The 15,854-nt window shown below is 37.3% G+C and overlaps 1 protein-coding gene across 3 annotated transcripts in view; it reads right to left on the bottom strand.

Moving 5' to 3' along the window:
- Positions 1-9,260, bottom strand: part of BBS4 (Bardet-Biedl syndrome 4) — a 50,004-nt gene extending 40,744 nt beyond the window's left edge. Inside the window, exon 1 of one of the 3 annotated variants that reach the window (XM_043471006.1) lies at positions 6,465-9,260. In XM_043471006.1, coding sequence (XP_043326941.1) covers positions 6,465-6,488 — 24 coding nt within the window. In that variant the 5' untranslated portion in view covers positions 6,489-9,260. Of the gene's footprint in view, positions 1-6,442 lie in introns of all 3 variants that reach the window. The other 2 variants (XM_043471009.1, XM_043471008.1) reach the window with 2 other exon arrangements.
- Positions 9,261-15,854: the final 6,594 nt, after the last annotated feature.

Here is a 15,854-nt window from a genome sequence, read left to right as displayed (position 1 = left end):
ACATATTAAAATTTTTTTAAATATTTTAGAACACATGAAAATTATATAAAAAGCAAACTTCAGTGTCTAGAACCAAAATGTTATCAGAACAGTTACACTCACATGTTTACATATTGCCTATGGATGATCTCCACTATATGTGCACAACTGACTGACTTGTGACAGAGAATATATGGCCCATGAAGCTCAGAATATTACAACTGTCCCCTTAAACAGTTTGTCAACTCCCAATCTGAACTCTTACACCAATCAAAACTAACATTCAAGAACAATGGCAAAATTTAAAAGTCTTTCAGACAAAATGTGAATTTTTAGAATTCCTAAATAAGTTTTAACGAACATACATTAGGAAAAAGGAAAATAATCTCAGAAGCAAGGAGTAAAACAACGAAAGGAACTGGTAAAATATGGAAGTATAAGCATCTACTTACTAAATAAAACAAAAAGTACAATTTGTGGGGCTGAATTGAGAAATACAAGAACTAAAAAACTGAACAATGGCATAACTGGCAGGAAGCAACGGGTAATAAAACATTTGATGATCCCTGTATTATTCAGGTTTAGTATGAACTTTCATTTAAATATATATTATTTAAAAAATCTAAGTACTCTCTTAAGGAAGATGAAAGTCAGAATAGAAGGAGAAAAAAATGAAATTCTCTAGCTAAAAGACAGATTGCCAGAATGGTTTTTTTAATCTAGATATATGCTATCTGTATAAAGAAACATCTAAAATAAAAGGGCAAAGGAAAACAAAGTAAAAGTGAGAACAGATATAACAGGAATACAGAAGCAAAAAGGAAAAGTAGCAATATTAACGTTTAGACAAGACAAAACAGACTTCAAGAAAAAAGCTTCATCAGGAAAACGAAAACAAATTAAAATAGATTGAAAACTAATAATGGAAAGGGCAAATTTTAAAGCCTTTAAAAAATACACAGGGTAGGGAAGTTTCCAACAAGATATAAAAGCACAAACCAATTAAGAAAAGACAGAAACATTCAACTCCATTGCAATTAGTAACTTCTGGGGACTTCTCTGGTAGTCCAGTGGTTAGGACTTGGCGCTTTCAGTGCTGTGGCCTCGGGTTCAACCCCGGTCAGGGAACTAAATAAGACCTCTTGAGCTGCGCAGCACAGCCAAAAAATAATAACTTTTGTTCCAAAAAGGAAGTGAAGACTGAAGACTGAGGGAAGATATATACAATACAAAACAAAGCCAAAAAAGACAAATAACAGCCAGTAACTGTAAGTATTACAAGTCAGTAAGAAAAGCAAATATTGAGGTAGAAAATTAAATAAAACACAATAACTAGGCATTGCAGAGAAAAGGAAATGGAGACAACCAACAATACTAATTACTAATCAGGGAAATGTAAATTACTATCATTTAAGATTTCATATCCACCATGTTAACAAAATTTAAAGCTCTAACAATAACAAGGATGTGAGCAATGGGAACTGGTGGTAGAAGCGTAAATAGCTACAATCATCTCAAAATTTCCCATAAGCTACAAAGTTAAAGATGTATGTAGCCCATAAACCAGCAATCAATCCATTTCGAGGAATACCATGGGGGAAACTCTTAGATCAGGAGACAGATATAAAAGTGTTCATAGCCAGGTCTGAGATATTACTAAATTCTGCACCCTCAGTACTTCAGTTGCCTTACTCTAGTCCCGGCCCTGTTCCCAGCAGCATTCTTTTTTTTTTTTCAATCTTTTTTTTTTTTTTAATTAAAAACCAGAAAGGAAAAAAAACAAACACTGAACTCACGGAAACAGAAACTAAAAAAGTGCTTGCCAGGTGTTATAGGATGAATATGGTCTAAGGATCTAATGTATAACATGGTGACTATATTCAATAACACTGTATCGAATAACTGAAATTTGCCAAGAGTATAGAATTTAACTCTCCTCATATACAAAACAGGTGATGGGTGTGTTAATTAACTCAGTGATGGGAATCCTTTCACTGTGTGTGTGTGTGTATAATCATCACGTTGTATATTATAAATATGTAACAATTTTATTTGTCAATTACACCACAATAAAACTGGAAAAAAATCAGAAATAACCCAAATCTCTATCTAACAGAATGGACAAATGGTAGCATTTCCCTATAATAAGATATCTCATAGCTTTAAAAAATGAAAAAACATTAATTAAAAAAAATCAATATATTGTTTAAGGATATTAAGTATGATAAAAGCTATAACAAAAACCAAAGAATAATTAACGTAAAATTAAGGAACAAAAAAAAAAAAATTAAGGAACAAGATCATTTCTGATTAAAAAAAGGGGAAAATGCAGCAAGGAAGAGACATTTAGGTAAGTTTGTTTTTAATAACTCATTTCTTAACATGTTAAGTATGAGTACAAGTTTCCATTATAGAGTTGACAAACAACAAGGGTTTGAATTCTGAGGGTCAACTTATATACAGATTTTTTTCAATAGTAACAATATTAAATTTAATATTTAAATTTGTGTATAATTTATATATTAAATACTTAATATTTTATATATTGAATATTTATAGTAAAAATATTAAGTATATTTCAGTAGTAAAAATATAAATATATCCCAAGACTGGTTAAGTCCACAGATGCAAGGGAGCTAGGGATAGACAGAGCCACTGTAAATTAGATTTTCAACTGTGCAGAGAATAAGTGCCCCTAATCCCCATGGTGTTCAAAGATCAACAAGACTGCTCTTTAAAACTTTTAATAACCTTTTATTCTTTCATAACAACCAAAAAAAAAAAACCTCAAAATAAAAAAGAATTTATAATTTGTTCTTTTAGCTGTTTTATTATCTTGATAGAACAAACATAGAAATCTTAATCAAAGAAACAATCCATTTTTAAATGGGCAAAAGACTTGTAGAGACACTTTAAAAAGATATGGATGAATAAGCACATAAAAAAGTATTCAATACCATTATTCATTAGGGAAACACAAATTAAAATCACAATAACCACTACTACACATCCACTAGATGAGCTAAATTCAAGAAAGCTGACAATACGAAGTGTTAACCAAGGATGTGAAAAAACTGAATTCCTCATACACTGCTCACAGAAATGTTAAACAGTATAGTTTAGCCACTTAAGGAAACAGTTTTAGGTTTTGTTTCTTTTTAAAGCATAAACTTACCATATAACATAGCAATTACTCTCCTAGAGAAATGAAAACACAGGCATGCAAAGACTTGTATGCCAATAATCATCGTGACATTATTCAAATAGCCAAAAACAGGAAACAATCTAAATATCCATCAATTCTGCTTAGAAATAAAAAGTTAACAAACTTTTACTGTTACATAAAATATGAATGAACCTCAAACTACATGCTAAGTGATTCCATTACATGAAATTGTAGAAAAAGCAAAACTGTGCAGTCAGAAAGCAGATTAGACATGTGCTGGCATTAGGAGTATACCTGTAGTTAGGTCTTGAGGGAACTTTCGGGAGTGATGGACATAAGTGAATGGTAGTGACAGTTGTGCAACTATATAAATTTACTAAAACTGATCAAATTGTACACTTAAAATAGGTAAATTTTATGGTATGTGTATTATACCTCAACAAAGCTGGCTAAAGAACCCCATATTTTTTAAATCTACCTGGGACTTTTTTAATTTTGGGGAACATATCAATTAAAGAGTCTTAAATGGTCAGAAAGCACTTTCATTAGTCAGCAGTGCTTCTTTCTGCACAAAGTAGAATTAAAATAAATTACAATTTTTTGATGAGTCTCTGTCTCAAAAGATCTCCCAGGACATTCTGCAATACAAAGGATTCTCTTAGCCCACTCAATCTCATTCATAACTGGGAGAGATATATAGTAAGTTCCTTACTTTTTTTTGGTTCTTTCTTCATCTTTAAGTAGTTCTATGATCATTTATTCACCTAACATTCATGTTAGATGATATATGCTATCATTTGATATATGCTAGGCACTATATTTGAGCAAGTAGTAGCAAGCAGTAATTCTTGCTTTCTGTTCTGAAAGGTTTAATCTTCTAATTTACAGGAAGAATGATGGGTATTTACACAAATACACCAAAAAAAAAACCCCAGGAATTTGGGGGAGTTATAAAAATGTTTTTAAGCATAAAGCCAGGAAACCAGAGTTATTCACTTGTTTCGTCAAGCTATCTAAACTATTTATTATATATTCTTAAATAAGACAGAAATATCAGTCCCCAGTTCTCCTAAGGAACAAGTAATAATCCTCAGTAGTTTCAGTAGCATATTACAATTTCTGTGTGTTCCACACTGGACTAGTTATACTTCATTTTGCTGGGATGTCTCTTAGCCTCAAGTCTTTGCTGCAGAATTCTTAGATTTTTCCTTACAAATGTGTTCAAAATTCTGAATTTTAAGTCTTCGTCTTCTCTCCTCCTCTATAAATGCATATCTACAGATCTACATGTTTTTCCTTTGCATCACAAAATTAACATCACACAATATATCCCTGTTAACAACAGGCACAACATGGAGTCATGTTTGCTTGCTAAGCCCCAAGTCACCAAATCAAAACTTAGTTTTAGCTCTCCCAGAAATGGAATCTTAAACCAATCAGGAGTCCTCTGATCAGCACTAGTTATATACTATAACTGACAGACCTCTGCCATCCCCTGAAGGAAAGTCACCTTGCCATAACCAACCCTCTTTTTGTCTATAACTTCCTTGTTCCTGCTCACTTTTGCCTATGAAAGTATTTTATTTTGTACAGCTCCTCAGAGCTCCTTTCTGTCTCCTAGATTGGATGCCATATCACTGAATAAAGCCAATACAATCTTGAAAATTTACTCTGAATTTTCTTTAACACCCCACTCCACAACTAGCTTTTACTTAAATGTACACCACAGAAATCCCTTCACATCAACATATGTAGTTCGGACATTCTTTTTAATGGCTGCATAATATTCCTCAGTATGGGAATATCAGAAGCCATCCATTACCCTACTAATGGGAATTCACTCTGTTTCCAGCTTTTTGTCACTATAAACAGTATTACAAGGAACACCAGTGGACCAGGTGCTTATGGTGTGCTTTTATTTCAATATGATACAGATGGAGAGGCATGGCTAGGTCCTTTTAGTACTATTACAAGATGCCATATAACTTCCAAAGAGGATAGAAATTCAAATTTCCATTCAGCCCTAACCTGAAAAATGAGTTATTATAAACGTAACACTGCTAGCAATAAATTTGATAATAATGAAAATTATTAACTTGCAGCCAAAGCGCTAAATCATATCAAAATAAACCATTCTCTTTAATACACTACCAGGGATTCAAAAGTACAGACAATTCTGCCATCACACTCATATTCTGCTCATGAATACCTACCTACACCTGCAATGAGCACGGAAGACTAAGTTATATTTGCAGCAATGTCATGTTACCCTTTATACCTTACACTTAAGATTATGGAGCTTAAGTATCTTATGTTTTCAATGTCTAAATTCTAGGAACATTAATAACGCTTTTAATTTTTTTTTAATTCGTAGCTTAACAAACTGCTTTGGGCCTCATAGTCTGTACACAGAGTTTTCTCATTATACTAATATAATTTGATTTCTCTGAAGACAGACTAGAAAACAAACAGACCCCCTACACGTATTACTGGCCGTGCTCCTCAGCAGCCAAAACTAAGGTATAAAACAGTCTGTCAAAGACTGCTATTTTGCCTCCTACATTTTTTAAAAGGGCAATAAATTCCGAGTGGGGTCGCAAAAGAGTCGGACACGACTTAGCCACTAAAACAACAACAACAAATAAGTCATTTTAACAAACCCGCAGAACATCCTTGGAAATTCAACATTAAAACAAGGGAAACACAGTCTCACACTTGGAACTCTATAGAAATTAGAGCCAGTTGTGAATTTACGCCTCCAAAATAACTACTACTGGGTCATCCTGAATTCAACTGAGTTACTCTGTATTAGCAGTTCTGTGGAATTTAATCAACGCTTAACTCAGACCAGTTGAATTCCTATATTTGCTAAAACACGGTCCCGACCCACACGCAGAAGAAAGCTTTCAGGATTTGCCTCACTGCCTAATCCAGAGATTAACAGAAATTGTCTCTGCACAGGTGACAGTGTTTCCTTTCCTAACCTCGTAAGACAGAAAGCATGGGGCGAGTAAAAAAGCCTTTTCTAATGAAAACCTCCTTTCTCTGTCCGGAGCACCCCAAGAGCAACCCCAGTCCTAGCACAGGCCCAGAGCTGGAAAGATCTCAGCCGGGACCCGGGCAGAGCAATTCCCCGGAACCCGACCGCATCACCCCGCCCGACCCGAGGTGTTCCAGTCCCAGCCCCGCATTTCCCCAGCGGCCGCTACGTGGGACACAGGCCACCCGCCTACCCGCCTCTCCGCTCCGCCCGGCCCGACCCTGCCCAACCCCAACCCCGGCCAGAGGCCCACACACCAAACAGAATCTCGAAGCTCACCACAGACAGTTTCTCTTCAGCCATCTTAGCTCCGCCCACCGCTGCGAGGCCGGAAGTTGCTGGTTTCCCAGACGACCAGGCAAACGGAAATCGTAGGACTGGGGGAGAGGGGAGGGGCCTGAATAGGGAAAGAAGTAGATCGCCGAGCGGAAGGGTTAGCCTGGGAGGTTGTGGATCTTCTAGAATGTCGGAACTGGTCGAGCGCTTTCGGGCGGTCCACTTGGCTCTAAAGGAGCCGGTGAGCGAATGCGCAGCCAGTCGTCGTCTTCGTCCCTGCCAGCCCCTATCGCCTCACGCCCGTGTGTGGACGTTCCTTGAGAAACCCCCCGACAGCGCTGGGTACAGCCACTCCTGTCCCTGCTCAGCTTTGACGCCACCCAGCGTTTATTTCAAGCCTTCTGGGAGTCCCGGCTCCCAAGCCGAGACCCTACGGCTGAGAACCTCATTTTCGCCTTACATAAAAATTCGTAGTTTTCTTGACTGTCTTTATCCAGCTAAGATATTACCCGCCTCATCAGCCTCCCACTTCTGTTTACGCTAGAGGTTGCAAATCCTGCCGGTGGGCTGTATTTAAATGCAGTCTTGTACGATCGGAAACTTAAAAAATTAGGAGATTTCTTAAGAAAGCCAGAAATCTGGCCTCAGAGTAAATAAAGATCCGACAATAGGTGTGCAGTCCTGCTTGATGGTAAAACAGATCTGAAAATTGGCTGCTACTGTAGGTAGCATTTGTTCACCATTCTGCCACAGTCCTGGCTTCCCAGCACACTTGGGCCGTTTTACCTTTCTAGCCCCTGGTGTGGTGAATTAAATGCTTCGTCTTTCCACGGAGTGATTGTGAAAATACGTGGGCTGTGGAGTCAAACATGAGTTCTAAATTTAACTACTGCTTAACATGAGCCAGTCATTTCTTCCAGCTTCATTCATTCCAGTACCAAGAGCTATGCGATGAGCAAAATACAGGGGATCTCTGACCTTAGAGCACTATTCTCCAACCTTTTTGGCACCAGGGATCTGTTTCATGGAAGACAGTTTTTCCCACACAACCAGTGTAGGGGGGATGGTCTGAGGATGATTCAAGAGCATTACATTTATTGTGTACTTCATTTCAATTATTACATCAGCTGTACCGTAGATTATCAGACATTAGATCCCAGAGGTTGGGGACCCCTGCCTTAGAGTGTATTGAGGAAGTCACACATTAAATAATAACATAAGCAAAGTTTATGAAGAAACAGTTCACTAAAGAAGAAATACAAATGCGTCTTAAACATATGAAAATATAACTTTGCGAGGAAGAGAAAACATGCAAATTAAAGGTTCCAAGAGATATTTTCTACCTCTTACATTGGCAGAGAACAAAATTTTCACTGAGTTATGAGTAAACATGCATTCTTCCTCTGCGGCTAGAGAAAATGTGAATTGTTACAGCCTCCATTGACAGCAGTTTGGGAATTACTTCCCAAATTAAAAATGCACATAACCTTTAATTTCTTTATTTTAATTCTAGGAATATATACTATAGGTATAAATGTGGGAAATGGCCTTCAATACAAAGTTATTCAATGCAGCATTGTTTGTAATAACCAAAGCATGAAAACAAAACAAATGCCTAAAAATTGAGGTTAAAGAAATTATGATGTGCCCATACCATATGGTACATGAAAAATAAACTATTTACATAGTGATATAAAAGATTGCCACAATATATTAGTAACAGATAAAAACAAAGTGTGGAAAAATGTACATAAGATCTGTGTTAATAGAAGAGAAGGCAAAAATAAAGAGGAATATTATGTACATCATTGCTTATATACTCAAAATATCTCTGAAAGGATATTCAAAATGCTAAAACTAAGTATTTGTAAGGAGGAGAAATTGGTAGCAGAGAGACAGGGAAGGGAAGAGACTTTATACCCTGTTACAATTTAAATTTTATATGAAATGGATATTCCAATAATAGAGAAAATTAAAGGAACAACATAAGGGACTTCCATCATGGTCCAGTAGTTAAGACTGCGCTGCCAATGAAGGGGACACAGGTTCGATGCCTGGTTGAGGAATTGAGATCCCATGTGTAGTGTAGCAGTGCAGCGCAGCCAAAAGATAAAAAATAATAATAATTAAAAAAAATAAATAAAACAGCATTGTAACTGTATAATTAGAATTGGGGTAAATGCTGAGGAGAAACAGTGAAAGCAAATAACAGGGAGATCCACTGTAGACTTGTTTAGACAGGGAAGTTTCCCTGGGTAAGATATGTTTAAAATGAAACCTAAAGGATAAGGCATTAACTTGGGGAAGAGGGATGAGGAAGTGGGTAGGCCGGGGAAGAATTCTAAGGCAAAGGAAAAGCTTGTGCAAAGGCCCTGAGGATGGAAGAAGCTTGGCCAGTTCGTAGCACAGGAAGATCAGCACAGATGGAAAGAGGAAGGGGGAGGAGTTGGTTCCAATTGGTGGAGAGGTAGGAAAGACCTAATTTCATGGCTGAGGTCACCTCCGCAGTGATTTTGGAGCCCAAGAAAAAATCTGTCACTGCTTCCTCTTTTTCCCCTTCTATTTGCCATGAAGAAATGGGACTGAATGCCATGATCTTAGTTTTCTGAATGTTGACTTCAAGCCAGCTTTTTCACTCTCCTCCTTCACCCGCATCAAGAGGCTTTTAAGATCCTCTTCACTTTCTGCCATTAGAGTGGTATCATCTACATATCTGAGGTTGTTGATAGTTCTCCCAGCAACCATGATCCCAGCTTGTGATTCATCCAGCCTGGCATTTCACCTGATGTATTATGTATATATCTGCACTGAACTGAACTGAGATTATGCATATAAGTTAAACAAGCAGGATGACAATATACTTTGGCCACCTGATACAAAGAGCCAAGTCATTGGAAAAGACCCTGATGCTGAGAAAGATTGAAGGCAAAAGAAGAAGGGGTCAGCAAAGGATGAGATGGTTAGATAGCATCACCAACTCAATGGACATGAATTTAAGCAGACTCTGGGAAATAGTGGAGGACAGAGGAGTCTGCCATGCTGCAGTCCATGGGGTCACAAAGAGCTGGACACGACTTAGTCATGACCTACTCAGCAACTGAACAACAACAGGAGAGACTAGTGGTGCAGATCCACAGAGGCCATGTGAGGAATTTCATTCTAAGGGCATTGGGAAGGCACTAGAGAGTTTTGAGCAATGAGTGATATAGTCAGAATTAATGTTTAATGAATTTATATTAGTTAATGAGTGGAGAATGAATTGAGAGGAAAACAAGAATTGATAATCTAGAGGTGACTAAAAGAATCTGCAAAAGAATAAAACAGTTCACCTAGACTGGAGTGATGGGAGAAAGAAATGGAGAAAAGGTAAATGTATTCTGAAGAATTTTACGAGGTAAAACGAATTTCCTATGGTGTAGAATTGGATATGGGGGAATCAGGGAAAGGGATAGAGATGTCTCAGAAAGATGACTGCATTTCTAACTTTCAAAGCAATGGCGTGCACAGCACAGTCAGTTACTGACATGGGGAGCCTCAGGGAAGATGATGTTGGTGGAAAACCCATAAGCATATTTCCCAATATATAAAATCTCCCTGAAAGGGGCCCTGTGAGAAGTAAGTAACTTTTTTGTGTGTCTTTGTTATTAAGTAAGGAGAAGTCATTAGCACATGTTTAAAAATCTCTCCTTTGACCCCAGAGATGAGAAGAGCGAGCACTTTTCCGTGCAAGGGCCTTTCTCATGAGAAAGAATGTTGGTTTCTCAAATGTCAATAACTAAATCTAATGTGCTAATTAGATAGATAATTAGAAAAATTTCAAAACATGTAATAAACATGTAATATTTTCCAGGGAAGATCCCAGAATCACATAGATAATGCTTCTTATGTAACACATAAGTCTTCATTTCCCTTAGAAAACCTCCTTGATGTAATCTTGTTTACCAGGATCATTCAAGTCATATAGATGGGTAAGGCATTCCAAACAAAATGGAATTTATCTTCTTTTTCCCATGATAGAGTTGATGAGGCAAGAGAAGAATCAGGCATCAGTAACTTTTTAACATTCCCAAAATACATATAAAAGAATTGTAGTTGAGTTTCTACATTTTAAATACTTCAATATGTCATTCCCACTCTGGTTGGGTCTACAACCAACTTTGTTCTGACACTACCTGCCGGGCAACTCTCCAGCACCTCATACCTCTTTTGCGGTATTCAGTCTTCCCAAACCCATACCACTAACTTCCGAGAGCCCAGCCAGCACAGGAAACACCTTGAAATAACCTGAAGCTCCAGGAGCTTCTTGAAGCATTTTAAACATGCCCATTCCTGGTATTTTCTGGTAAACATGCCCATTCCTGGTAGTCCAGTGGTTAGGACTCTGCACTTCCAACACAGGAGATACAGGTTTGCTCTCTCTCTGGTTGGGGATCTGGCATGCAGTACAGAGCGGCAGCAAACAAACAAACAAAGGCATACTATGCAGCTTGTAAAGAACTTTAAGATGGTGAAATAGTTAAATGAAAAAAAAAAAAAAGCAAAATGTAGAAGATAGTGTGGTTCTCTTTGTGTTTAAAAAGCAGGGGCGGGGGGGTCGCCAGGGGGAACTTCAGTGGTTTAAGACTCTGCGCATCCCCTGCAGGGGGCACAGGTTCTATCCCTAGTCAGGAAAGTGAGATTCCACATGCCATGTGGTGCAGCCAAAATTAAAAAAGGGGAGGGATATGCATACTTTTTGAAAATATAATTTTGAGAAATTATCACACGAAACTGGTAATGATGTTTGTCTCTGCAGAGGGTGTAGAGAGGACTATAATGGGAAGGTAATTCCCTTTTTATTGTTCACCATTCTGTAAAATTTAGCTTTTTATTATCCATGTAGTTTTAATTTTAAAAACTATTTTAAAAATATGTAGATTAAACCATTTTTTAAAGCTCCCATTCCTGGATTTCACTCATTTGGATGCAGAAAACCACAAGTCATCTCTCTCTCACCCGAGCAAACAAAGGCTAGATTAGCTTGAAAATCAAACATATTTTTAATTCATCAGAGAGCTGAGGACATAAAGAAATTTAAGTGAACCAACCTCCAGAAAGCGCTAAGTCCTTCATTGGAGAGAGAAGATACATGGCTGCTTATATTCCTATGCTAGGAAGATAAATCCACCAAAGGGGAATAAAGAGAAGGCAGTTGAACTTAACAAAAAATTTAACAGTCCCGTTGAGGCTGGCATGACAACAGAATCTAGAGGACTCAAATTCACAAAGAGAGCTGCACCCACCTACCAATCTTACCTCTTGGATCTTAAAAAAAAAGTACAGGGAGGTGGAAGACCAGAAGTGGGACAGGGCGTGTATAGGAGAAGAGTTGAGAGAGATCTCTCTTTTCCTTGGGGTAAGTGGAGCCTGTCCCAAGTGCAAGATGCTCATAAAATGAGGGGGCAACACAGGAATGCTAAGAAATCCACCAGAGATACTCTTGAAGGCTAAGAGGGACACAGGAGGCAGGAGAGCTGAGACCCCAACCCCCAGGCATTGCAGGCACTCCTCTGGAAAAGACGAAGGGTGGGGCACACAGTAAAACTGAGAGAGGACTTCACTGGTGGTCCTGTGGTTAAGAATCTGCCTACCAATGCAGGGGACACGGGTTTGACCTCTGGTTCGAGAAGATTCCAAATGCCATGGGGCAACTAAACCTGTGTGCAGAAACTACTGACCCCACACAGTTAGAGCCGGTGCTCTGCAACAAAAGCAGCAACCCCAGTGAGAAGCCTGTACACCACAACTAGAGAGCAGCTCCTGCCTACCTAAACTAGAGAAAAGCCTGCATACAGCAATGAAGACCCAGTGCAGCTAAAAATAATCAACTAAAAGGAAAACAAACAAAAAGAACTGAGAGAAATACCTTCCCAGCCATTTATTCCACTGACCAAGTTAGCTAGGCTGGTTTATCTACAATTCCCACTAGAAAGGAAAGATCACTCACTTTTCCAAAAGCTGACACCTTAGCTATGAAGCAAAGTCAGATCTCTGGGATCTTGACCATGCCCAAAACCTATTTTCAGCAGGCCCTACTGAAGGGAAAGTTCTGATTCTGGGTTCAAAATATTTGAAGCTGATGGTGAGCTGAATCAAGCTAAAGCTGCAAAAGAGCCCAGATCTAGTTCAAATAAACATCAGATTGACTGAGTCACTACTCAAGTGGCTGAAAGAAAAATGGGCATGCCCCACTTTCAAGGTAAGTAATACTTACTTCAGTCTCTCCTGTTTTGTATACAAAATGCCCTGCATACAGTCAAACATTAAGACATGTGCAAAGGCAAGAAAGTAAGATCCATGGTAACAGAGAAAGGTTCAAGAGCAGCAGAATGAGAAATGACCCAGATGTTGAATTATCAGTTGGGATCTTTAAAGTAACTCTGGCTAAAAGCAAAATGCTAAAAAAAAATCTAGCAGAGGCCAACATGTCAGAATCCATAGATAGGATTTTTGAAATAACTGATGAAAATGCTTTAAAAAGTCTAGTGGAAAATGTGGACAATACACATGAAAAATTAAAAAGCAGAAACATGGTAACTACACAAATATAATGAAATGCTAAAAGTAAAAAGTACTGTATCAGAAATAAAGATTTCATCAGATGGGTTTAACAGAAAAGCATCAGGGAACCTGATGACAGCGAAAAACAAAAAGGGAAAAGAATGAGGGGAAACCACCTGAGATCTGCAGGATAAAATCAAATAACCTAATACACATGTAATTGGAGTCCCAGAAGGAGAGGATAGGTGAGGGACTATGGAACAAAAGAAATAACTGAAGAGCTAATAGCCACAAGAAATATCCATTATTAATGGAAGACATCAATACAGATTCAACAGGTTCAGTAAACCCCATACAAAGGAAAACATACCTAGACATATAACCAACCTACTGAAAACCAAAGATAAAGAGTAGATAAAACCATCAAAGAGAAAAAAAACACAGTATAGACAGGCAAACACATAAAAATGATGGACAACTTCTCACCAGAAACAAATGAGAACTGAGGACAAATTTAAAGAACTGAAAATAGAAATAAAACGTCAACATAGAATTCTGTATTCAACTAAAATAACCTTCAAAAATAAATGTAAAATATAATCTCTGACAGATAAAAGCCAAGAGAATTCACCTCTAGAAAAGCTGCAATGGAACAAATGCTAAAACAAAATTTTTCAGATTAAAGGGAATTTATACCGACTCAATGGACATGAGTTTGAGCAAACTCAAGGAGATAGTGAAGGACAGGGAAACCCGGCACATTGGAGTCCATGGGGTCGCAGAGAGTCAGACATGACTTAGTGACAGAATAACACCACCAGATGGAACATTAGGCTTGCTGGAAAATATGAAAAGCAGTATTAATGAAGTATTGTGAGGAATAAAGTATTCTGTGGGGAACAGAACAGAGAGTCTAGAAATAACTCACACACATATGGTAAACTGACTTTCAACCAAGATGCTAAATCAATCTAATGGGTGAAGGAAAATCTTTCTTAACAAATGTTGCTGGAACAACTGGATATCTATGTTGAAATAAACATGTTCTGTACAAATAATTTGAAATTAATAATTGAGTTTTACATTTACCTAAATATAAAACTCCATAACGTAAATGTAAAACCTGAAACCAGTGAGATGGATTATAGGTAGACGTAACCCAAACCATAAAACTTCTAGAAGAAAATACATTCTCTGTGAGCTTGGGGGTCATAAAATCACAAAAGAAAAACTTGATAAGGTAGACTTTATGAAAATAAAAACTTCTGCTCATCAAAAGATGCCAGTAAGAAAGTGAACAAACCATAATCTACAAAAAAGAAAAAAATCACAGCACATATACCCATCAAAGAATGTGTATCCAGATTTCACAGAATAACCACCATAAAAAGACAATTCAATTTTAAAATGGGAAACACATGAAAGGTATTTCATAAAAGAATGAAAGATATACAAATGTAAATTAAGCATATGAAAAGTGCTCAATGTCACTAATTATCAGGGAAATGCAATGTAAATTAAAATCAGAGTTCTTTCACACCAAGATAATTAATATAAAAAACATAGACAACAGTAAATGCTGACAAACATGTGAAGCAACTGGAACTCATACATCACGAATGAGAGCCCAAAATGATAAACCACTTTGGAAAACAGGAAGGCAGCTTCTTAAAAACTTGTCATATGACTCAGCAATTTTCTATGGTTAGGTATTTATCCAAGCGAAAAAAATGTATCCACAAAACAAAAAAATATAACTTAAGAATATATATAGCAGCCTTATTCATAATTGCCCCAAATCAAACAGCCTAAAAGCAGAATGGATAAACAAACTGTGGTACATTTTAGAATGAAATTCTACCCAGCAATAAAGAATAATTTAACAATACATACAATATGGAGAAGTCTTTAAAGCATTTTAAGTGAAAGAAGCCAGATGCAAGAGTATATGATTCACTTACATAAAGTCCAAAAGTGGCAAAATAAATCTATAGTTAGAAAATCAGCAAATGATCACTGAAGTAGAGTGGAGCAGGGATAATTTTAAAGATGCACAAGAGAACTTTCTGGGGTAATGGTAACATTCTGTATCTTCTTTGAGGAGGGTTATCTCGCAGATGTATACAACTCTTGAAACATTAATGTGAACACTTAACAGTGAACATTTTATAATAAATTTATTTCTACAGATCAACTTAAACTAAAGATGGGTTGCGGATACCTACTCCAAGAGCATCTGTTCCCAACCCTTTACTGACCTATCCGATTTTTCTCCTCAGTGCAATCTTTGGGCTCTAATCTGTTCAGGGCTAGGCCCTTGATTATAGCATTTATCGTAAAGGGCACACAATTTAGTGCACCTAAGAAGTAGCATTTGTAATCTGTGAAGCAACTTTGTGGAACCAACAATTTATTGCCATTGCTTAGTGAACAACCATTTGACTATTTTAAGGCACTGATGTGTAGTAATGTGATTTTAACATGAATAGGTGCTGTAACACATAACTTACCCTATTGCAAGGTAGTTAAAACAATGGAATAAAAATCATTCAGAGGCATGTAGAATACTATTACTCTTCATTAAACCCACTCTCTGATATTTGCTGTCATGACCTTTACAATACTCTAAATCAATCACATGATTTGGGGATACAAATTTATTTCCTATTCAAAGCAGGTGGACATGCAGATGATGCTTCCTCCTTTGTTAGAAAACACTTAGTATTTGCCCTAGTTATGGAGAAACGAACCACAAGTCAGGATCATACAGTAGGAATTTATTAACAAGCAAACAACTCTGTTCATATCAGGAAGACCAGTTGGTTAGATTATAAATGACTCGAGAGCAGGTGC

The sequence above is a fragment of the Cervus canadensis genome, chromosome 6, assembly GCF_019320065.1.
Source record: "Cervus canadensis isolate Bull #8, Minnesota chromosome 6, ASM1932006v1, whole genome shotgun sequence".
Lineage (NCBI taxonomy): Eukaryota > Metazoa > Chordata > Mammalia > Artiodactyla > Cervidae > Cervus > Cervus canadensis.
The sequence above is the reverse complement of the archived record's forward strand: the minus strand, read 5'-3'. Positions and strand labels throughout refer to the sequence as shown.